The sequence below is a fragment of the Salvelinus fontinalis genome, unplaced genomic scaffold, assembly GCF_029448725.1.
Source record: "Salvelinus fontinalis isolate EN_2023a unplaced genomic scaffold, ASM2944872v1 scaffold_0754, whole genome shotgun sequence".
In the NCBI taxonomy this organism is placed as follows: Eukaryota; Metazoa; Chordata; class Actinopteri; order Salmoniformes; family Salmonidae; genus Salvelinus; species Salvelinus fontinalis.
Window position 1 is genome coordinate 69,411 of NW_026600963.1, and position 24,074 is coordinate 93,484.

General features: G+C 42.5%; 2 protein-coding genes across 2 annotated transcripts in view; both read right to left on the reverse strand.

The window, feature by feature from the left end:
• Nucleotides 1-659, reverse strand: part of LOC129847193 (zinc finger protein 436-like) — a 48,127-nt gene extending 47,468 nt beyond the window's left edge. Inside the window, exon 1 of the mRNA XM_055915009.1 lies at nt 86-659. The gene's annotated coding sequence lies outside the window, so the exon portion shown is untranslated. The remainder of the gene's footprint in view (nt 1-85) is intronic.
• Nucleotides 660-6,285: 5,626 nt separating this feature from the next.
• LOC129847192 (zinc finger protein ZFP2-like) lies at nt 6,286-17,924 on the reverse strand. The gene is made up of 2 exons (XM_055915005.1): nt 17,388-17,924; nt 6,286-10,535 (listed from the first exon to the last, which is right to left on the reverse strand). The coding sequence occupies exons 1-2, from the start codon at nt 17,680-17,682 to the stop codon at nt 9,313-9,315; spliced, it is 1,518 nt and encodes a 505-aa protein (XP_055770980.1). The 5' UTR covers nt 17,683-17,924; the 3' UTR covers nt 6,286-9,312.
• Nucleotides 17,925-24,074: the final 6,150 nt, after the last annotated feature.

The window sequence follows — 24,074 nt, forward strand, 5'->3', positions numbered from 1 at the left end:
GTTTCAGCCATTTCTACAGAACAACATTAAAGTGTAGAACCCCTTTACTGCATATTGATTCAACGACTGCAGAGACTGTACTTACTGGGGTTAAACAGATCTCCAACCTCCTCTTCTTCCTCCAATGTGACAGTCATCTCCCCCTCCTCCTCTTTCACTCCAAAAACTGCATCCTCCTCTTTCTCTTCCTCTTCTTTTACTGTAACATCTTCCTCATCTTTCACTCTGAACGCGTCTTCCTCTTCTTTCATTGTAACGTCTTTCTCTTCTTCTTTCACCTTAACAGCCTCACCCTCTACTTGTTTTTGTATTGTAACATCCTTCTCTTCCTCCTCCTCTTTGACGAAAGCTTCTTTCTCCGTCCAGCAGACCCCCTCTTCTGTAGCAGGAGGAGAGTAGCTTAGTGAACTCATGGTCGGAGATGTTAGCTAGGTAGCATTAGCGACTAGCTTAGTTCTAAGCTAACTTAGCAAACCAGCTAGCTGACAAACAACGTAAATATATAATTAAATGGGCCAACAAGTACATACGACAGAAGTGTGTTTAATACACAGCGACTAATATACACCAAAACAGTGTAAAGAGCGTGAATGTTGTAGCTGTGTTTGCTAGAAAGCTACCGAGGTGTCTGACTAGCTGTTGTTGTTGAAGGAGCGTCCCGTCACTAGATTATACGTCACACTGGCAGCATCGCCTGAACCTAAAAGACGCACATCGCTATCTGCTGACTGGAGTGGGAAACGCAGTTGAGGAACCAAACGGTTTTTTAAAATTTATTTCATAAAAATTTAATATTATATAAAGTCGTTCAAAGAGAAGCATGTGTTGATTGATTCGTGTTTAATGAGTGAGAGTTTAAAACAAACTTTACACCCACTACATATTTGCATTGAACCATACTTCTGACATGGATCATTTTGACCCCAGAGGCATATCTTTGATCATAGCCCAAATGTGGGTTATTCAATTCCTCCAATTTTTCATGACTTTGTCAATCAACTTGTTCTTATTAAATCTAAATCATGGTTTAGTGTTTCTGTATCAATATGGACTTTTAACAAATTCAAATCCTTTGGAGTCATTTTGACCCCAGCCAAAAGCACCTTTGATAAATAGGACGTTTATTGAAAATCAAAATCAAATCACATTTTATTGGTCACATACACGTATTTAGCAGATGTTATTGAGGGTGTAGTGAAATGCTTGTGGTTCTAGCTCCGACAGTGCAGTAATATCTAACAAGTAATATCTAACAATTTCACAACCCAATACACACAAATCTAAGTATTTGAATCTAGGTTTCTCTGTAGACATGATCCATCCCACCAGAGGGTGGAGGGGCACCTGTATCAGTGGTTTTGACCAGATAGACACCTGCAGACACACAGTATAGTGCCTCCCATGTACTCTCCTATGATTGGACTTTTCTATACCACGTATCACGTGACTGTGTACAAAACTGCCAATGGTAGAAAACTCTGCCAGCTGTATACAGTGCATTCGTTAAGTATTCAGACCCCTTCACTTTTTCCACATTCAATTACTTTACAGCCTTATTCTAAAATTGAATATTTTCCTGCTCATCAATCTACACACAATACCCCATAATGACATCACAATACCCCATAATGACATCACAATACCCCATAATGACAAACCAAAAACAGGTTTGTAAACATTGTTGCAAATGTATTTACTTAAGTATTCAGACCCTTTGCTATGAGACTCGAAATTGAGCTCAGATGCATCCTGATTCCATTGATCATCCTTCAGATGTTTCTCCAGCTTGATTGGAGTCCGCTTGTGGTAAATTCAATTGATTAGACATGATTTGGAGAGGCACACACCTGTCTATATAAAGTCCCACAGTTTACAGTGCATGTCAGAGCAAAACCAAGCCATGAGGTCAAAGGAATTGTCCGTAGAGCTCTGAGACAAGAATGTGTTGAGGCACAGATCTGGAGAAAAGGTACCAAAAAATGTATGCAGCATTGAAGGTCCCCAAGAACACAGTGTCCGCCCTCATTCTTAAATGGAATAAGTTAGGAACCACCATTACTCTTCCTAGAGCTGTCGGGGGAGAAGGGCCTTGGTCAAGGAGGTGACCAAAAACTCGATGGTCACTCTGACAGAGCTCCAGAGTTCCTCTGTGGAGATGGGAGAACCTTCCAGAAGGACAATCATCTCTGCAGTACTCCAACAAATCCGGCCTTTATGGTAGAGACCAGACGGAAGCTACTCCTCAGTAAAAGGCACATGACAGCCCGCTTGGAGTTTGCCAAAAGGCACCTAAAGGACTCTAACCATGAGAAACAAGATTCTCTGGTCTGATTAAACCAACTCTTTGGCCTGAATGTCATGTGTCATGTCTGGAGAAAATCGGTACCATCCCGGTGAAGCGGTGGTCATCGCAACATCATGCTGTGATGTTTTTCAGCAGCAGTGCAAATTGTCCACTGGTTTTGGTGTAATTTCTCACCCATTTTGGCAGTAGGAAAGTTAATTTCCCCTCAGGCACACACATTAGTTGATTGTTATTATGAAGGTCATTTGTATAGAATGTACTTTTCCCCACTCATTCACCCCATCTCTTTACATTGCTTATTAATATGTGGTGACCTGACTGCGTCCAGACTGTCAAAGGCCCATCCTGGTAGATCTGAACCTAATTCAGCTTGGAGTGATCAGATGACAGAAGTCACATTTAGGTGCCAGGTGTAACTGAGGCCATAGATGCTCCATATCCATTACTTTGAGTGTTTTATATAATATGACTAAATATGTTTCTTTCTGTGTTGCAGGGGCAGTGAAGAAATGTAACGGCAAGGCCACAGAACATGACATAAGCAGATGTAACGTTCCTGACCTGTTTTATGTTGTTTTTGTATGTGTTTATGGTCAGGGCGTGTGTTTTGGGTGGGCAGTCTATGTTTTCTGTTTCTATGTTGGTTTTGGGTTGCCTGGTATGGCTCTTAATTAGAGGCAGGTGGTTTGCGTTTTCCTCTAATTAAGAGTCATATTTAGGTAGGGTGTTCTCACTGTTTGTTTTTTGGGTGATTGTCTTCCGTATCTGTGTTATGTTTTGCACCATACGGGACTGTTTGGCTGTTCGTTTCGTTTTGATGTAGTCTGTTCCTGTGAGTCCGTGAGTTTTACGTTAGTTAAGTAAGTTCAAGTTCAGGTTTTCGTCTTCGTCGTTTTCTTGTTTTGTAAATTTGTAAGTGTTTGTTTCGTGTTGCCATCGTTGTAAATAAAGAGATGGCTTATTTCCCAAATGCTGCGTATTGGTCCACTGATCCTTCTCTCCTCTCCTCGTCCGAGGATGAGGAGAACGACAGCCCTTACAGAATCACCCACCACGCTAGGACCAAGCGGCAAGGGAAAACTCAACGGAGTAAGGGACAGGAAAAGAAGGAGGAATGGACTTGGGACGATATCTTGGACGGAAAAGTTTGCTACACATGGGAGGAGATCCTGGCTGGTAGGGATCGCCTCCCATGGGAACAGCTGGAGGCACTGAGGAGGGCAGAGGCTACCGGAGAGAGGAACCGGAGTTATGAGGGAACGCGTCTGGCACGGAAGCCCAAAAAGCCCGTAAGTAACACCCAAAAATTTATTGGGGGGGGGCTAAGAGGTAGTGGGCCAAGGGCAGGTAGGAGACCTGCGCCCACTTCCCAGGCTTACCGTGGAGAGCGGGAGTACGGGCAGGCGCCGTGTTACGCAGTAGAGCGCACGGTGTCTCCTGTACGAGTGCATAGCCCAGTGCGGGTTATTCCACCTCCCCGCACTGGCAGGGCTAGATTGGGTATTGAGCCAGGTGTCATGAGGCCGGCTCAACGCGTCTGGTCTCCAGTGCGTCTCCTCGGGCCGGCATACATGGCACCTGCCTTACGCATGGTTTCCCCGGTTCGCCTACATAGGCCGGTGCGGGTTATTCCACCTCCCCGCACTGGTCGGGTGACCGGGAGCATTCAACCAGGTAGGGTTGGGCAGGCTCAATGCTCAAGAGTGCCAGTACGCCTCCACGGTCCGGTATTTCCGGCGCCACCTCCCCGCCCCAGCCTAGTACCTACAGTGCCTACACTACGCACTAGGCTACCAGTGCGTCTCCTGAGCCCTGTTCCTCCTCCACGCACTCTCTCTGTAGTGCGTGTATCCAGTTCGGTGCCTCCAGTTCCGGCACCACGCACTAAGCCTCCTGTGCGTCTCCAGAGCCCTGTACACACTGTATCTTCTCCCCCTACTAATCCTGATGTGCTTGTCCTCAGCCCGGTGTCACCAGCGCCGGTACCTCGCATCAGGTATAGAGTGGGCTTTGAGAGTACAGTGTGCCCTGTCCCTGCTCTCCGCACTAGTAGGAAGGTGCTTATCCTTAGCCCGGTGCCTCCAGTTCTGGCACCACGCACCAGGTCTACAGTGCGCCGTATCCGGCCAGAGCCATCCGTCTCACCAGCGCCATCTGAGCCATCCGTCTCCCCAGCGCTCTCTGAGCCATCCGTCTCCCCAGCGCCATCTGAGCCATCCGTCTCCCCAGCGCCGTCTGAGCCATCCGTCTGCAATGAGCCTGCAAAGCCGCCCGTCTGCCATGAGCCTGCTAAGCCGCCCGTCTGCCATGAGCCTGCTAAGCCGCCCGTCTGCCATGAGCCTACAGAGCCGTCTGCCAGACAGGAGCCGCTAGAGCCGCCCGCCAGACAGGATCTGCCAGAGCCGCCAACCAGACAGGATCTGCCAGAGCCGCCAACCAGACAGGATCTGCCAGAGCTGCCAACCAGACAGGATCTGCCAGAGCCGCCAGCGAGCCATGAGCAGCCAGAGCCGTCAGAGAGCCATGAGCGTCGAGAGCCGTCAGCCTGCCATGAGCGTCGAGAGCCGTCAGCCTGCCATGAGCGTCGAGAGCCGTCAGCCTGCCATGAGCGTCGAGAGCCGTCAGCCTGCCATGAGCGTCGAGAGCCGTCAGCCTGCCATGAGCGTCGAGAGCCGTCAGCCAGCCATGAGCGTCGAGAGCCGTCAGCCAGCCATGAGCGTCGAGAGCTGTTCAGTCAGGATCTGCCTGAGTATATCAGCCGGTACCTGCCCCTTGTCCCGGTGCTGCCCCTTGTCCCGGTGCTGCCCCTTGTCCCGGTGCTGCCCCTTGTCCCGGTGCTGCCCCTTGTCCCGGTGCTACCCCTTGTCCCGGTGCTACCCCTTGTCCCGGTGCTGCCCCTTGTCCCGGTGCTGCCCCTTGTCCCGGTGCTGGCCGTTCATTTAGGGGATGTTAGTTTGAGGGTGGTCATTGGGAGGGGAAGACAGAAGCGGGGAGTGACTATGGTGGTGTGGGGACAGCGTCCAGAGCCTGAGCCACCACCGTGGTCAACTGCCCACCCAGACCCTCCCCTGGACTTTGTGCTGGTGCGCCCGGCGTTCGCACCTTGAGGGGGGGGTTCTGTAACGTTCCTGACCTGTTTTATGTTGTTTTTGTATGTGTTTATGGTCAGGGCGTGTGTTTTGGGTGGGCAGTCTATGTTTTCTGTTTCTATGTTGGTTTTGGGTTGCCTGGTATGGCTCTTAATTAGAGGCAGGTGGTTTGCGTTTTCCTCTAATTAAGAGTCATATTTAGGTAGGGTGTTCTCACTGTTTGTTTGTGGGTGATTGTCTTCCGTATCTGTGTTATGTTTTGCACCATACGGGACTGTTTGGCTGTTCGTTTCGTTTTGATGTAGTCTGTTCCTGTCCGTGAGTTTTACGTTAGTTAAGTAAGTTCAAGTTCAGGTTTTCGTCTTCGTCGTTTTCTTGTTTTGTAAATTTGTAAGTGTTTGTTTTCGTGTTGCCATCGTTGTAAATAAAGAGATGGCTTATTTCCCAAATGCTGCGTATTGGTCCACTGATCCTTCTCTCCTCTCCTCGTCCGAGGATGAGGAGAACGACAGCCCTTACAGCAGAGCTGTGGGAGACCACCTCAAGCCCCTGGTAGAGCCGGGGGTGGTTTACCACTCCACCAGCAGAGCTATGGGAGACCACCTCAAGCCCCTGGTAGAGCCGGGGGTGGTGTTTACCACTCCACCAGCAGAGCTGTGGGAGACCACCTCAAGCCCCTGGTAGAGCCGGGGGTGGTGTTTACCACTCCACCAGCAGAGCTGTGGGAGACCACCTCAAGCACCTGGTAGAGCCGGGGGTGGTGTTTACCACTCCACCAGCAGAGCTGTGGGAGACCACCTCAAGCCCCTGGTAGAGACGGGGGTGGTGTTTACCACTCCACCACACCTTCAGCAGGCTGGAAAAGTGGGATTGATACTGTTTTTCATACTAAGATGGAGGGTCTGTTGATTGGTCAGTCATTGGGTTCATTTGTTGAAATCAAATCAAGCTTTATTTATACAGCACATTTCAGACATGGATGCAACACAATGGCTTCACAGGAGAAAACAATGAAAATAAACAGAAATACTTAGTACACAAAAATAACCTGAAGATTAACAACTGAAAGACCAATGAGCATTCTAAGGAAATGCCATTGATTAAAACACTAATTGGATAAAATATCCAACCCAAAATATAAGTTTGTTTTTTAGGAGGCGTTCTCAAAGACACTATGGGGGTGTTGACTGAAAGTTGACTAGTAACAACAACTGGGACATAAAAGACACCACCCATGAGACCCACTAAATCTGCCCAAGAAGAGGCAAACAAAAGAAAAACCCACACCAAACTTAAAGACAGAAAGTAAACCAAAAAGGTGGAGCAACTAAAGGTGTTGACTCTCCACATCTATCAAGACAACTGGAGCACTGGGCCAGACACTCTTAAATAGAACCTGGACCAGCACAGGTGAAACACCTTCCCATTAACGAGATGGACAAGCCAGCACAGGTGTAACACATACTGACTAACGAGGTGACACCAATCAGTGCTCCCAAGACACATTTCAGTTGAATGCATTCAGTTGTACAATCAATCAAATGTATTTATAAAGCCCTTCTTACATCAGCTGATGTCACAGAGTACTGTACAGAAACCCAGCCTAAAACCCCAAACAGCAAGCCATGCAGGTGTAGAAGCACGGTGGCTAGGAAAAACTCCCTAGAAAGACAAGAACCTAGGAAGAAACCTTGATAGGAATCAGGCTCTGAGGGGTGGCCAGTCCTCTTCTGGCTGTGCCGAGTGGAGATTATAACAGAACATGGCCAAGATGTTCAAACGTTCATAGATGACCAGCAGGGTCTAATATTAATAATCACAGTGGTTGTCGAAGGTGCAACAGATCTGCACCTCAGGAGTAAATGTCAGTTGGCTTTTCATAGCCAATCATTCAGAGTATCTCTACAACTTCCATTTCACATAATCATCTACAATGCTTCACCTTCTACAATATAAACATGGTGTCTACTGGCTGTCAACATTTAAAAACAAGAAAAAACACGTTTCTAAATAATAATATACGATCATATTATTTTTTTCTCCTTTTTCTTTCTATATAATCCTAGAACTCACTATCTTCTAGAACTCTCGTCTTCCTAAAAACTCACTAGCTTCTAGAACTCTCGTTTTCCTAAAAACTCACTAGCTTCTAGAACTCTCGTCTTCCTAAAACTCACTAGCTTCTAGAACTCTCGTCTTCCTAAAACTCACTAGCTTCTAGAACTCTCGTCTTCCTAAACCTCAATAGCTTCTAGAACTCTCGTCTTCCTAAAAACTCACTAGCTTCTAGAACTCTCGTCTTCCTAAAACTCACTAGCTTCTAGAACTCTCGTCTCCCTAAACCTCAATAGCTTCTAGAACTCTCGTCTTCCTAAAACTCAATAGCTTCTAGAACTCTCGTCTTCCTAAAACTCACTAGCTTCTAGAACTCTCGTCTCCCTAAAACTCACTAGCTTCTAGAACTCTCGTCTTCCTAAAACTCAATAGCTTCTAGAACTCTCGTCTTCCTAAAACTAACTAGCTTCTAGAACTCTCGTCTTCCTAAAACTCACTAGCTTCTAGAACTCTCGTCTTCCTAAAACTCACTAGCTTCTAGAACTCTCGTCTTCCTAAAACTCACTAGCTTCTAGACCTCTCGTCTTCCTAAAACTCACTAGCTTCTAGAACTCTCGTCTTCCTAAAAACTCACTAGCTTCTAGAACTCTCGTCTTCCTAAAACTCACTAGCTTCTAGAACTCTCGTTTTCCTAAAACTCACTAGCTTCTAGAACTCTCGTCTTCCTAAAACTCACTAGCTTCTAGCTTCTTCTCCTCACTGTGGAGCTTCTCTCTCTTTTCAGGGTTCACTCAATAGGCATGTTGTTGCATATAAAGTCCCCACTGTCATGCTCTAGTACATTTGGGAGTACATCTGAGAATGAACCCTGATATTATAAAAGCAGGGTAACAATGTCAATATAAATGTACCCAAAAATGTCAAGTTGGTTGCATGAATCACTATGATTAGTAAATGTTACATGATTGTAAATATGAAATATCAAAACCAAATATTCACCCCTTTGTTAATATGTATTGGCAATAATGAACTTAATGGTGAGGCATGGAATAATAAAACATGTATCTTTTGTCAGGCTGGATGTTTGAAATATGAGGTGATTTGAGTCATGCTTCTTCAGTAGTGGAATAAAGACAATTAGCATTTACTGCGTCCATGTGTTTAGGCTGCAAGTATGTTGAAATTAAGTTGTTTTCAAGTCATTGAAAAAAGAACGACCCGAAAAGACATCTTTTCAACTTTCAACTACAACCGGACGTCGAACATATATTGGACGTCGGGCATAGTCTTATTTTCAACGTCTTTTGAATGACATTTTGCTAAATGGGATTAGTGCAATGTCAAAACACAGTTTTAATGTGTCCAAATCAATAACCAATATGCAGAAACAGTTTGAAGTGTTGCATTTTAAATCCAGTGGGTCACCAACGTGGTAAACAGCTCACTACTTTGTGATTCCAGTGGGTCACCAATGTGGTAAGTGTAACACAACTCTTTTTTGTTAGTCACTTTTTGTTAAATCACATAAATAGTACTCTTCCAATTCAGAGCCTGGATTTCCCCCCTGAGGCTAATATCCATATCATGTTGAAATCAATAGAACAGGGGACAAACGTTTAGGGTTCTACATTGTGACATCATTTAAATACTCCTACTACAATGGTGGTCCCGTGTGGCTCAGTTGGTAGAGCATGGCGCTTGCAACGCCAGGGTTGTGGGTTCAATTCCCACGGGGGGACCAGGATGAATATGTATGAACTTTCCAATTTGTAAGTCGCTCTGGATAAGAGCGTCTGCTAAATGACTTAAATGTAAATGGTAAAACATTCTACATTGTGACATTAATTAATTGTTTAATTGATATCATGAAAAAACTCCTTCATGTATTTTCTGATGTTTGATCAGAGATCTTTTACCAGAGTATCTCTTCCCACATTGATCACAGCTATAAGACTTCTCTCCTGTGTGTGTTCTCTGGTGTAATGTCAGCTGGCTAGATTGACCAAAACTCTTCCAACATTGACCACAGCTATAAGGTTTCTCTCCTGTGTGTGTTCTCTGGTGTGCAGTCAGCTGGCCAGATTGACCAAAACTCTTCCCACATTGATCACAGCTATAAGGTTTCTCTCCTGTGTGTGTTCTCTGGTGTACAGTCAGAGAGCCAGATGTAGTAAAACTCTTCCCACATTGACCACAGCTATAAGATTTCTCGCCTGTGTGTATTCTCTGGTGCACTGTGAGCTGGTCAGATTTAACAAAACTCTTCCCACATTGATCACAGCTATAAAGTTCATCTCCTGTGTGTGTTCTCTGGTGTAAAGTCAGATAGCCAGAAGTAGTAAAACTCTTCCCACATTGACCACAGCTATAAGATTTCTCTCCTGTGTGTGTTCTCTGGTGTAAAGTCAGAGAGCCAGATGTAGTAAAACTCCTCCCACATTGATCACAGCTATAAGGTTTCTCTCCTGTGTGTGTTCTCTGGTGTACTGTCAGATCACTAGATTGACAAAAACTCTTCCCACATTGATCACAGCTATACGGTTTCACTCCTGTGTGTGTTCTCTGGTGCACTGTCAGATAGCCAGAAGTAGTGAAACTCTTCCCACATTGATCACAGCTACAAGGTTTCTCTCCTGTGTGTGTTCTCTGGTGTATAGTCAGATTGCTAGATGTAACAAAACTCTTCCCACATTGATCACAACTATAAGGTTTCTCTCCTGTGTGTGTTCTCTGGTGTATAGTCAGATTGCTAGATGTAACAAAACTCTTCCCACATTGATCACAGCTATAAGGTTTATCTCCTGTGTGTATTCTCTGGTGTACTGTCAGAGAGCCAGATGTAGTAAAACTCTTCCCACATTGATCACAGCTATTAGATTTCTCTCCTGTGTGGATCCTTTGATGAATTTTAATGCCTGATGAGGTGAATCTCTTCCCACAGTCAGAGCAGCAGTGAGTTCTCTTCCCTGTGGATCTCTGCAGGTGTTTATTGAGGCGTTCTGATCTGGAGAGACTCTTCTCTGCCTCGTCAGCATCATGAGGTTGTTGATGCTCCCCAGAGGATCCACGATAGTCCCGTATCTCTCCTGTGTGAACAACAAAGTCAGATGATTAAAGGCCCACAACAGTGGAAATCCACTGTAAAAGGTGATGCCAACAGCGTAGCCATGATGTTGTACAACAATTGATTTCTGTAATGAATGTTAAAATTATTTGACAATTGTCTTAAAATGAGCAAGAATAGTCATATTTTAGTAGTAACATCGATGATTGTAGACTAGAAATAAGTTATTCATGTTGTTGAAACTCTAAGCAGTGTGCCAGACGACTTTTGGTCTCCAATATAGGCCCCTTTCTGTGTTTAATAAAATTGCGGCACAAGGGCGATGCGCACACAATTTGATTGCAGAAACACCTCCCTGCTAATGAGGAAACCGATAGTAATGGATGTAGTATATCTGCTAATGAGGAAACCACAAGTTATGGATGTAGTATATCTGCCTGGAGCAAAAATGGTGAGCAAAGATTTTAGTTTTTCACAATGTATTCTGAATGTGAATAGGGGAAAACTCGGGGTAGTAACCTCTATTTCCAGGTTGATTATGAGTACATTTCACACTACTTTGGATTATAATTGTAAGGCTCGTTTGAATGTCCTGCTTAATATAAATGTGTGCTACAGTATTAAGAATTATGTGTAATTATTGAATAACTGCCTTAATGACAGTATACATTTGGGTGTTGCTAATAAAGTTAAGATTTCTTTGTATTTCACCTTTATTTAACCAGGTAGGCCAGTCGAGAACAAGTTCTATTTTACAAGTGCGACCTGGCCAAGATAAAGCAAAGCAGTGCGACAAAAAAAAGAGTTACATACACTTGGGATAAACAAACGTACAGTCAATAACACAATAGAAAAATATATATACAGTGTGTGCAAATGGAGTAAGGAGGTAAGGCAATAAATAGGCCATAGTATCAAAGTAATTACAATTTAGCATATTAACACTGGAGTGATAGATGTGCAGATGATGATGTGCAAGTAGAATTACTGGTGTGCAAAAGAGCAAAAAAAGTAAATAAAAACACGGGGATGAGGTATGCAGTTGGATGGGCTATTTACAGATGGGCTATGTACAGCTGCAGCGATCGGTAAGCTGCTCAGATAGCTGATGCTTAAAGTTAGTGAGGGAGATGTATGTCTCCAACTTCAGCAATTTTTGCACTTTGTTCCAGTCATTGGCAGCAGAGAACTGGAAGGAAAGGTGGCCAAAGTAGGTGTTGGCTTTGTGGATGACCAGTGAGATATACTTCCTGGAGCGCGTGCTATGGGTGGGTGTTGCTATGGTGACCAGTGATCTGAGTTAAGGCGGCCTAGCAAAGACTTATACCTGGAGCTAGTTGGTTTGGCGACGAATATGTAGCGAGTGCCAGCCGACGAGAGCATACAGGTCCTGGTGGTGGGTGGTATATGGGGCTTTGGTGACAAAACGGATGGCACTGTGATGGACTGCATCCAGTTTGCTGAGTAGAGTGTTGGAGGCTATTTTATAGATGACATCACTGAAGTCAAGGATCGGTAGGATGGTCAGTTTTTACGAGGGTATGTTTGGCAGTGTGAGTGAAGGAGGCTTTCTTGCGAAATAGGAAGCCAATTCTAGATTTAATTTTGGATTGGAAATGCTTAATATTAGTCTGGAAGGAGAGTTTACAGTCTAGCCAGACACCTAGATATTTATAGTTGTCCACATATTCTAAGTCAGAACCGTCCAGAGTAGTGGTGCTAGTCGGGCGGGTGTGGGCAGCGATCGGTTGTTGATTGATCGGTTGTTCTTATCGGCTGTTGAGTCTGATGATAAGAATACGGTGATTGACAAAGTCAAAAGCCTTGGCCAGGTCGATGAAGACAGCTGCACAGTACTGTCTTTTATTGATGGAGGTTATGATATTGTTTAGTACCTTGAGCGTGGATGAGGTGCACCCGTGACCAGCTCGGAAACCGGATTTCACAGCGAAGAAGGTACAGTGGGATTCGAAATGGTCAGTGATCTTGTTTGTTAACTTGGCTTTCGAAGACTTTAGAAGGGCAGGGCAGGATGGATATAGGTCTGTAACAGTTTGGGTCTAGAGTGTCACACCCTTTGGAGAGGGGGATGACCACGGCAGCTTTACAATCTTTAGGAATCTCGGACGATACGAAAGAGAGGTTGAACAGACTATATATATATATATATGTATATATATCTATATGTATATACCTTAATATAAGGCACATGATAGCCAGCTTGGAGGTTTCCAAAAGGCATTCAGGCCAAAGAGTTCAATCTTGGTTTCATCAGACCAGAGAATCTTGTTTCTCATCGTCTGAGAGTCCTTTAGGTGCCTTTTTGGCAAACTCCAAGCGGGCTGTTAGGTGCCTTTTACTGAGGAGTGGCTTCCGTCTGGCCACTCTACCACAAATGCCTGATTGGTGGAGTGCTGCAGAGATGGTTGTCCTTCCGGAAGGTTCTCCCATCTCAACAGAGGAACTCTAGAGCTCTGTCAGAGTAACCATCGCGTTCTTGGTCACCTCCCTGACAAAGGCCCTTCTCCCCCGATTGTGTAGTTTGGCCGGGTGGTCATCTTCAGGCTACTTGACCAGGTAAAACCCTTTCCAGACTGGGAGCATTGGAAAGGCTTTTCTCCTCTGTATCCTCTCATGAGCTATAAGGTACGCCATTCGTGAAAATCTATTTTTTCACTGGGAGCAGAAAATGCTTTTCTCCTGTGTGTATTCTCTCATGCCTTTTCAGGTTAGTTAACATAGTACAACTCTTTCTACACTGGGAACATTGGTAAGGCTTTTCTCCTGTGTGTATCCTCTCATGAATTTGTAGGTCCCATAACTGAATAAAACTCATTCCACAGTGGGAACAGTGGTAAGGCTTTTCTCCTGTGTGTGTCCTCTCATGCAGTTTTAGGTTCCCTAACCAGCAAAAACTATTTTCACAGTGGGAGCAGTCTCGCTGGTTTGGGCGTCTCTGGGTCTGGTTCCCCTGAAGGACTCTTCCCGCTGTCAGAGTGAGAGTCTGGTTTCTCTCCTTGCAAAGACACACATAGTATGTCGTTAAACAGAGATCGAAATGAAACCTCCACATGATAAAACTGTCTTCCTATGAAGTTTAATCTAGACTATATCCCTCAATAAAAGAGCAGAACTGGTTGTCACAGAGTGGCTGTAGTGCTTTGTAGGCTGGGTAAATCCATTTGAATTCAATACATTTTTGACAGCATCCCTTTTGATTTAAAAAAATCTGTTTGACATGTTTGACTATGGAAGAAGTGGTAAGAAAGTGACTTCATGTAACTGAATGTAAAAACATTCATGAGATATACATTACCAGTCAAAAGAGTGGACACACCTACTCATTCAAGGGTTATAATTATTTGTTTTACCATTTTATCTACATTGTAGAATAATCGTGAAGAAATCAAAACTATGAAATAACACATATGGAATCATGTAGTAACCAAAAAAAGTGGTAAACAATTCAAAATATATTTTAGATTTTTCAAAGTAGCAACCCTTTGCCTTGATGACAGCTTTGCACACTCTTGGCATTCTCTCAACCAGCTTCACCTGAAATGCTTTTCCAACAGTCTTGAAGGAGTTCCCAAATATGCTGAGCACTTGTTGGCTGCTTTCCTTCACTCTGTGGTCCAACTCATCCCAAACCATCTCAATTGGGTTGAGGTCGGGTGATTGTGAAGGCCAGATAATCTGGTGCAGCACTCCATCACTCTCCTTTTTGGTCAAATAACCCTTACACAGCCTGGAGGTGTGTTGGGTCATTGTCCTGTTGAAAAACAAATGATAGTCCCACTAAGCGCAAACCAGATGGGATGGCGTATCGCTTCAGAATGCTGTGGTAGCCAGACAGGTGTGTGCCTTTCCAAATCATGTCAATCAATTGAATTTACCACAGGTGGACTCCAATCAAGTTGTAGAAACATCTCAACAATGATCAATGGAAACAGTATGCACCTGAGGTCAATTTCAAGTCTCATAGCAAAGGGTCTGAATACTTATGTAAATAAGGTATTTCTGTTTTTTATTTTTAATAAATGTTTAAAAAATTCTCCAAACCTATTTTCTCTTTGTCATTACGGGGTATTGTGTGTAGACTGATGAGGATTTTTATTTATTTAATCCATTGTAGAATAAGGCTGTAACGTAACAAAATGTGGAAAGACTTAAGTGACAAAAAAAGGGGGTTAAAGACTTAAAGACATGTAAAAAAAATAGATATAATTTTTTACATATCTTAGATATAAGAAAGACACTTCAGAACAAACTTCCTTTAGATGTTCTGGGGGAAACAATACTACTATGGTTACTGTTGTTCCATGTTGTGAATGTTATCCAATGTGTTACTATGGTTACTGTTGTTCCATGTTGTGAATGCTATCCAATGTGTTACTATGGTTACTGTTGTTCCATGTTGTGAATGCTATCCAATGTGTTACTATGGTTACTGTTGTTCCATGTTGTGAATGTTATCCAATGTGTTACTATGGTTACTGTTGTTCCATGTTGTGAATGTTATCCAATGTGTTACTATGGTTAGTGTTGTTCCATGTTGTGAATGCTATCCAATGTGTTACTATGGTTACTGGTGTTCTATGGGTTACAGCAGTATGGACAAATATTTTTTGTTGATACTTCCATGGGTCTTACAGTTCAAAATCAAATAGCAAAATGATCCTTGGTATAACCTTCTTAAAACAGTACAATACAGGGGAAGCCCTTCATGTTGTTTAAATCTTCTTAAAACAATTCCATATAGCTTAGAAGAACCTCCCCCTCAGACTGGGCTTAGACTGTAATGGGTTAAAACTATCTGAGACTTACATTACTCTGAGACTAGTTATCCTGGGATCAAAAATTACTCTGAGACTAGTTATCCTGGGATCTAACATTACTCTGAGACTAGTTATCCTGGGATCTAACATTACTCTGAGACTATTTATCCTGGGATCTTACATTACTCTGAGACTAGTTATCCTGGGATCTTACATCTTACATTACTCAGACTAGTTATCCTGGGGAATAGTTTTAATACATTTGCAAAAAATCTAAACCTGTTTTTGATTTGGCATTAAGGAGTATTGTGATGGCATTATGGGCTATTGTGATGGCATTATGGGGTATTGTGTGTAGATTGATGAGGATTTTAAAAAATAATAATCAATTTTAAAATAATGGGATGCACCGATATATCATTTTTGGCCAGTATTTTCCTTGCCCCAAAAAACGATACCGATAACCGATATTTAAAATTTTAGCGGCCTTTTAACATTCTAGTACAGTTAAAAAGGTAAACATACACACGGACGCAGCGGTCTAAGCCACTGCATCTCAGTGCAAGAGGTGTCACTACAGTCCCTGGTTCCAATCCAGGCTGTATCACACCAGGCCGTGATTGGGAGACCCATAGTAGTTGTCTATTATTGGTGTAGAGAGGAAGACATAGGAGAGGGATCCCACATGTGGATAGGAAGACACAAATTATCATTATTACTGGAAAATATTCATTTAAAATCCAGGTATTGAACAACTTTAGCTCTCTAGGTCAAGCCAGTAGGCTACAGTAGGGTGTAACTCTCTAGGTCATGCCAGTAGGTTACAGCAGGTTGTAACTCTCTAGGTCAAGCCAGTAGGTTACAGTAGGTTGTAACTCTCTAGGTCATGCCAGTAGTCTACAGTAGGTTGTATCTCTCTAGGTCATGCCAGTAGGCTACAGTAGGTTGTATCTCTCTAGGTCACGCCAGTAGGCTACAGTAGGTTGTATCTCTCTAGGTCATGCCAGTAGGCTTCAATAGGTTGTAACTCTCTAGGTCATGCCAGTAGGCTACAGTAGGTTGTAACTCTCTAGGTCATGCCAGTAGGCTACAGTAGGTTGTAACTCTCTAGGTCATGCCAGTAGCTACAGTAGGTTGTAACTCTCTAGGTCATGCCAGTAGGTTACAGTAGGATGTATCTCTCTAGGTCATGCCAGTAGGCTACAGTAGGTTGTATCTCTCTAGGTCATGCCAGTAGGTTACAGTAGGTTGTAACTCTCTAGGTCATGCCAGTAAGTTACAGTAGGTTGTATCCAAGTGGAAACAATTATCAACACAATGTGGAAAGTGTCAATTTGGTCAACAACAAAATGAATGGCATATTTGCTACGTGAGGTTTACTTGAACCAACAGAAGTTTCGTAATGCTTACGTTGTTATGTGGACACGTGACATACCGACAACTTTGATAAAAACACTATAGGAGTTGTCTCCAGATCGCTATGCATATTCATGCTAGTAGCTTAGCATCTCTCTCCATTGAATACAGGCGGTGCATATTCATGCTAGTAGCTTAGCATCTCTCTCCATTGAATACAGGCGGTGCATATTCATGCTAGTAGCTTAGCATCTCTCTCCATTGAATACAGGCAGTTGACGACAACAACCCTCATAGAATATAAACAATAGATTACAATAATAAGATGAATCCACCAATCCAAAGAATGGATAGGCGGGAGCTAGACAACCCGCAGTGCCGCTTTGTGGACAACGACTCCCCTTGTTAGGGCGGAGAGACATCTTGTCAGTATATCCATAATCTTTGGTGTAGCCAACCCAACTCTCGCATGGCACTATTGGGGGGCACGGTGTGCAGTAAATCATCACTACATGAAAATCACTACATGCCGTGCCCCCCAGTCTGCGGTCAGCAGATAGACCCTTCTCAAATATATATGTTAAGTCACTTTTTGGAAACGGAGAAAACAAGGGGTAGCTTGTTCTCTAGTCGTCTGATTCTAGACATATCAGTCATCATCCTGGGCCCTCCGTTGAAGAGGTATTGACGAGCCAACTACGAATACCCAAAGTTAAAAACACATTTAAGGCGGTACTTACTGGTGTTAATCAAATCTCCTATTTCCTCCTCTTCATCTTTCAATGTGACAGTAATCTCCCCTTCCTTCTTCACTCCAAAAACTACATCCTCCTCCTCTTTCACTCTGAACGCGTCTTCCTCTTCTTTCACTGAAACGTCTTTCTCTTCTTTCACTGTAACAGCCTCACCCTCTACTTCTTGTTTTACTGTGACATCCTCCTCCTCTTTCACGACAATGTTCAGCCCCAGAGCTTCTTTCTCCGTCCAGCAGACCTCCTCTTCTTTAACAAGAGGGGAGAGGTTTAGTGAGCTCATGTTCGGGGATGTTAGCTAGCTAGCTATCATTAGCGACTAGGCTAGTGCTAACTTAACCAGCGAACTACTATAGCTGACTAATAACAAATAACGTAATATTAAATTAAATAGGTTAACAAGTAGATACGACAGAAGTGTGTCTAACACACAGTAGCTTATATACACCGAAAGAGTATAAATAGCTTGAATATTTCGGCTATGTTGGCTAGCAAGCTACCGAGGTGGTTGACGAGCTGTTTATGAAGAACCGTCCACTAGATTTTACGTCACGCTGGCAGCGTCGCCTGAAAGACGCACATCGCCGTCTGCTGACTGGAGGGGAAACGCAGTTGAGGATCATATTTTATTTTCAGACAAAGATTATTGTAAATGGATTTCATTAAATAATACTATTATATTGAGACATACAAAGACAGGAATGTGTTGATTGATTAGTACGAATAAAAAATGTTTACCACAGCATATTTAAGGCAGTTTCATTAAGTTATACTACATCTAAATTAGCAGCTAGCTACTGTAGGTCTATACTGCTCCTACATGGTGTAACAACACATCATATAGATGTATATAATGAACAGACTAGGTCTATACTGCTCCTACACGGTGTAACAATAAATCATATAGATGTATATAATGAACAGACTAGGTCTATACTGCTCCAACATGGTGTAACAATAAATCATATAGATGTATATAATGAACAGACTAGGTCTATACTGCTCCAACATGGTGTAACAATACATCATATAGATGTATATAATGAACAGACTAGGTCTATACTGCTCCTACATGGTGTAACAATATATCATGTAGATGTATATAATGAACAGACTAGGTCCATACTGCTCCTAGATGGTGTAACAATACATAATGTAGATGTACACTACCATTCAAAAGTTTGAGGTCACTTGTTTTTGAAAGAAAATCAATTTTTTTCATTTATTTAACTCTTTTTGCTTTGTCATTATGGGGTATTGTGATGTCATTATGGGGTATTGTGTAGATTGATGAAGGGAAAAAATGATTTAATCCATTTTAGGATAAGGCTGTACCGTAACAAAATGTGGAAAAGGTGAAGGGGTCTGAATAATATCTGACTGCACTGTATATATAGGGCCAGTAGTTAGTGACATCACTTCATGAAACAGGAGGTACAAATATATAACATAGGTTCACAATATCAACATTCACTGTATCAAAATATAGGACCAAGCTGGAAGTGTAAACGCCAGCCCAGCCACAATCCTAGAGGTTCACTGATGATCAACCTCCTCCTTCACATCTGACTCCTGATGATCAACCTCCTCCTTCAAATCTGACTCCTGATGATCAACCTCCTCCTTCACATCTGACTCCTGATGATCAACCTCCTCCTTCACATCTGACTCCTGATGATCAACCTCCTCCTTCACATCTGACTCCTGATGATCAACCTCCTCCATCACATCTGACTCCTGATGATCAACCTCCTCCTTCACATCTGACTCCAGTGATCAATCCAGAGCGTCTTCTTTTTTGGGGAATCCCGATGGACGACGTCTTCGAATAGGACGTCATCCCCACAACCGCCCACAAGTTAATTGTCATTCAGGTTATCAATGGGAAGAACATTAGCAATATGTCCTGTCTGGTAACTTGTCTCGTTCAAAGGATTTACATTGACAGGTGCACAGGGAGAAACACCATTAAAAAAACTCAGTTGATCTTAAACTGCGGAAACACTTTTGGAAGTCTTTAACTGCATCAAAGTCTGTGGCCTGTGATGTTGGGACAAATGATAGTCCCTTATTATACAAGAGACAAAATCCACAAATTGTACAGCACAACGGCAGAGTCATGTCTTCAGTGTAAAACTAACAATGACTCAGTAATCCTTCTGGGAATGTTATGATGTCATAAAGTTATGGGCGGAGTTAGAAAGTTGGCTGTCAGAAGTACAGTTATACAATGTAAAATTACTTTTAATCCGTCTGTCTGTATATTTCAAAACATGGCTTTTGAGGGTGCAGTGAGATACCCCAGAGTTGGACGATACTTTTCTCATAAATCATCTTAAATATAATACTTAATTAAACCTGGAAATCAACCAATCCTCTGTTGTTAATTCAGTAGAAAGGTCAAATGCTTTATTATCTAAAAGTTGAAAGTGACGGAGAGAAATAAAATGGTGCTGATGAATGCTCTGGCTGTGTTCCAGTGGGTCTGGACAGGTGTGATGTAGTTAATGGAGATGGAGGTGTGTTCTAGTGGGTCTGGGCAGGTGTGATGTAGTTAATGGAGATGGAGGTGTGTTCTAGTGGGTCTGGGCAGGTGTGATGTAGTTAATGGAGATGGAGGTGTGTTCTAGTGGGTCTGGACAGGTGTGATGTAGTTAATGGAGATGGAGGTGTGTTCTAGTGGGTCTGAACAGGTGTGATGCAGTTAATGGAGATGGAGGTGTGATGTAGTTAATGGAGATGGAGGTGTGTTCTAGTGGGTCTGGGCAGGTGTGATGTAGTTAATGGAGATAGGGCTGTGTTCTAGTGGGTCTGGGCAGGTGTGATGTAGTTAATGGAGATAGGGCTGTGTTCTAGTGGGTCTGGGCAGGTGTGATGTAGTTAATGGAGATGGAGGTGTGTTCCAGTGAGTCTGGGCAGGTGTGATGTAGTTAATGTTTGTATGGTGTTGTAATTTGTATGTGTATGTTGATAAAATATCAAATGAAATATATGTTTTAAGTCCCAATGCAAAGTTATACCTTATTACATAAAACCAATCAGAATTTAGAAGAATGCCAAAGTCAGGTGTGTGTAATATGGAGGACCAGCCTATTCCCTATGATGTAAACTACAACAGAAATAACTTCAAATGTAGAATTTCAAATTAAACCAATCGTTTGCACTCGTGACTTGAGTGATTAAAGTAAACCAACGTTTTGGAAATACATAACGCCATCTAACCAACTATTTATCTTAGCCAGCCAGCTAACATTAGCTATTTAGTCAACTAGCTATGGTCAGCGAGCTGGAGCCCAACTATTTGAGACCAGTTAGAACCCAACTAACAAAACCCAACTAAAACATAACTGCAGATCAAAAGAGACAAACAGAATGATGGCAGGGAAAATCCCAAAAATATAAAGATTACAGGTGTCAATCAGCTAGCGCGCTAGCAGTTAGCCAAGGTTGTAAAAGTTGCAGAACTCCCATAGTCTACTTCACAGAGAACATGCTGAAAAGTAGTGATGGGGAAACAAAACTTCCTGAATCATTGATGCTTTCCAGCCAATTGTGTCAAAATAGGTTCATTACTCAAGGCTTTGAGCGAAACAGAATTTAGAACAGCCACATTTTATAGATGAAGTCACACACCGTAGCAGCATAGCCTTTATGTCATTATTATAGATGACATCCCACACCATAACACGTAGCAGCAAGTTACCAAACTAATCAGGTGGTTCTTCTACGAAATACTACGAATTAATCTTCAGACGTCATTGATCACGTGATGCTGATAAAGTGATACAGGCATCAGCACACTGCTTTGAATGATTGTTTTGTGATTTGGACACGGCTCGTAGCTCCGGTACGTAACATATCGACAAGTTGACACAACATAAAGGATGAGCTATTGAGCTAGATATCAACCTATCGAGCTAGTGTGACCTTCCCGGTCTCTCAAGTCAGTGAGTCAACACAGGAAGGAGCAATGGATGGATAGTTCATTTATTTCCAAAGCTGCAATGATGGGACACACACAGTAAGGATGAATGATCAGTAGTGACGGGATATAAATAGAACTCCCACAGCAATTCTCCATAAATCTGCCCTATAATATACTAACCAAAAAAACTATTGAAATGTCTATCAAAGTAATTGTGATCGTATAGTGGATTTAACAATTCCTACTAATTCATAATTTACTATAATAAATGAATCAATTGTTTCCATGTATCTCATATTCACTACATGAGAATAAACTGTCATCCATTTTAGTATCAAAATATATCAAATTAACCTGGAAAATGACTAAATGTCCCCCTCTGGTGGTGAAGAAGTATAACACACCTAAACTAACAAAACCGGGCTAATAAACTGGCAGGTGTTCATGGGTTTAGAGAACATGTACTTCATACATTTGTCATAAATGACCTGCATTGATGAGACACACAGTGTGGATGAATGATCAGTAGTCGACAGGGTAAAAATAACACTCCTAAAGAAGATGCGTTTTCCAGTTAGATACCAACTTGAAAGAGGGAACTTTAGCAAAAAACCCACATGGAAAACGGAGATTTGGCAAATAACATATAAAGAGAGGCTTATTTGACGCCAAACCAACAACAGTAGTTACTAAAACATAAATTGCTAATGTATGATTTAAAATGTGGATTTTATGGTGTAATGTCAACTTTATATATTTCTATCCCGGGACTATTCAATTTTGAACTCACCCACAGCAATTCTCCATAAATCTGCTGTGGATTACCCAGAATCCCGAAATAAATTAATACATATGTGATAATTCAAAAACATAACTGGTTGTGCTTGTAGGGAACCAGATCGTGAACACAACTAAGTTACTAAGTCTATAACCACACTGTATTGTTACACTGGTGAGTAAAAACTCATGCTTCCTACACTAACTTTTTGTCTGAACATTATAATATATATTTTACGTCACACTAGCGTCATTGTCTTAAAGTCGCACATCTCCATCGCAGTCAGAGGTTCAGACTGAGCGTTACCCACTGCAGTCAGCAGATGGCGGTGTGCGATTTTAAGGCAATGCTGTTAGTGTGACGTATAATCTAGTGGACGGAACGCAATGCTGTTAGTGTGACGTATAATCTAGTGGACGGAACGTTTCTTTCAGCAGCAGCAACAGTTATTCAGCCACCTCGGTAGCTTGCTAGCCAAAATAGCCGAACCCATAAAGCTCTTTAGACTCTTTAGTGTATATTAGCCACTGTATTTTAAACCCTCGTCTGTCGTCTGGTTAGTTAGTTATCATATTTCATTTCATATTTACAGTGTTGTTGTTATTATTCAGCTAGCGGGCTGGTTAAGTTAGCATTAGCCTAGCTAGCTAACATCTCCGACCATGAGTTCACTAAATTACTCTCTTCCTGCTGAAGAAGAGACGGTCTGCTGGACGGAGAAAGAAGCTCTCATCAAAGAGGAGGAGGAAGAGAAGGATGTTACAATACAAAAACAAGTAGAGGGTGAGGCTGTTACCCTGAAAGAAGAAGAGAAAGACGTTTCAGTGAAAGAAGAGGAAGACGTTACAGTGAAAGAAGAGGCGTTCAGAGTGAAAGAGGAGGAGGGTGTTACAGTAAAAGATGAGGAGGATTCAGTTTTTGAAGTGAAAGCGGAGGAGGGGGAGATTACGGTCTCATCGGAAGAAGAGGAGGAGGAAACTGGATATCTGGGCCCGATTTCCCAAACGCAATTTAAGGCATCCAGTGGTTCTAAAGATGAACTTAGCCATAAGATGGTTTTGAGAAACCGGGCCGTGATTACCACTGGTAAGTACTGTCTTAAAAACAGAGGTACAAACTCTGCAGTTGTTGAACTGATGTTTGGTGTTAAAGGGGAAATACGTTTTTTTTACTCCAATGTTTAGAAACAATGTAAATCAACACTGTATAGCCTCAACATGGTTAAAACTATAATGTTGATATCATGGATGGTCAGTCCTTGCATCCATAGGTCTGTCTGTGAATTTGAGACTAGTTAAATGTCTCCAGGCCCATCATCATCTTATTAGCAAAACAGTTGTGGAATGAGAGCCTTGTTATTGTTTCAACTGCAGGTTGGTTGATTGATGTGTGGCTTTTTTAAAGGGACAACCTAGTATTTAAACAGCAACAAAATGGCTGCCAAGAGACTTGGTTTGGTAAACAGCTGAGGGATGGGGCTGGAGAAATGTAACCACTCTAAAATTCATAGAGAAAGCTATTGTAGCAACCCTAACTCAACACCTAGCGAACTCGTCAAGAAGTTCAGACATCTTGGTGTAACAGTTATAAGGTGTTGGCTTGACAGTCACTGGACCCAGGTTTGAGTTCAGCTCAGGGCTTCCCCACGAATTTACTACACTATGAATACAAGGACTGGCAATGCATGATGTCATAATGATAGTTTAACCAGATTTCTAGGATATATATTATATTCTAGAATTCATCCATGATGTCATAATGATAGTTTAACCAGATTTCTAGGATATATATTATATTCTAGAATTCATCCATGATGTCATAATGATAGTTTAACCAGGTTTCTAGGATATATAGTATATTCTAGAATTCATCCATGATGTCATAGTGATAGTTTAACCAGGTTTCTAGGATATATAGTATATTCTAGAATTCATCCATGATGTCATAGTGATAGTTTAACCAGGTTTCTAAG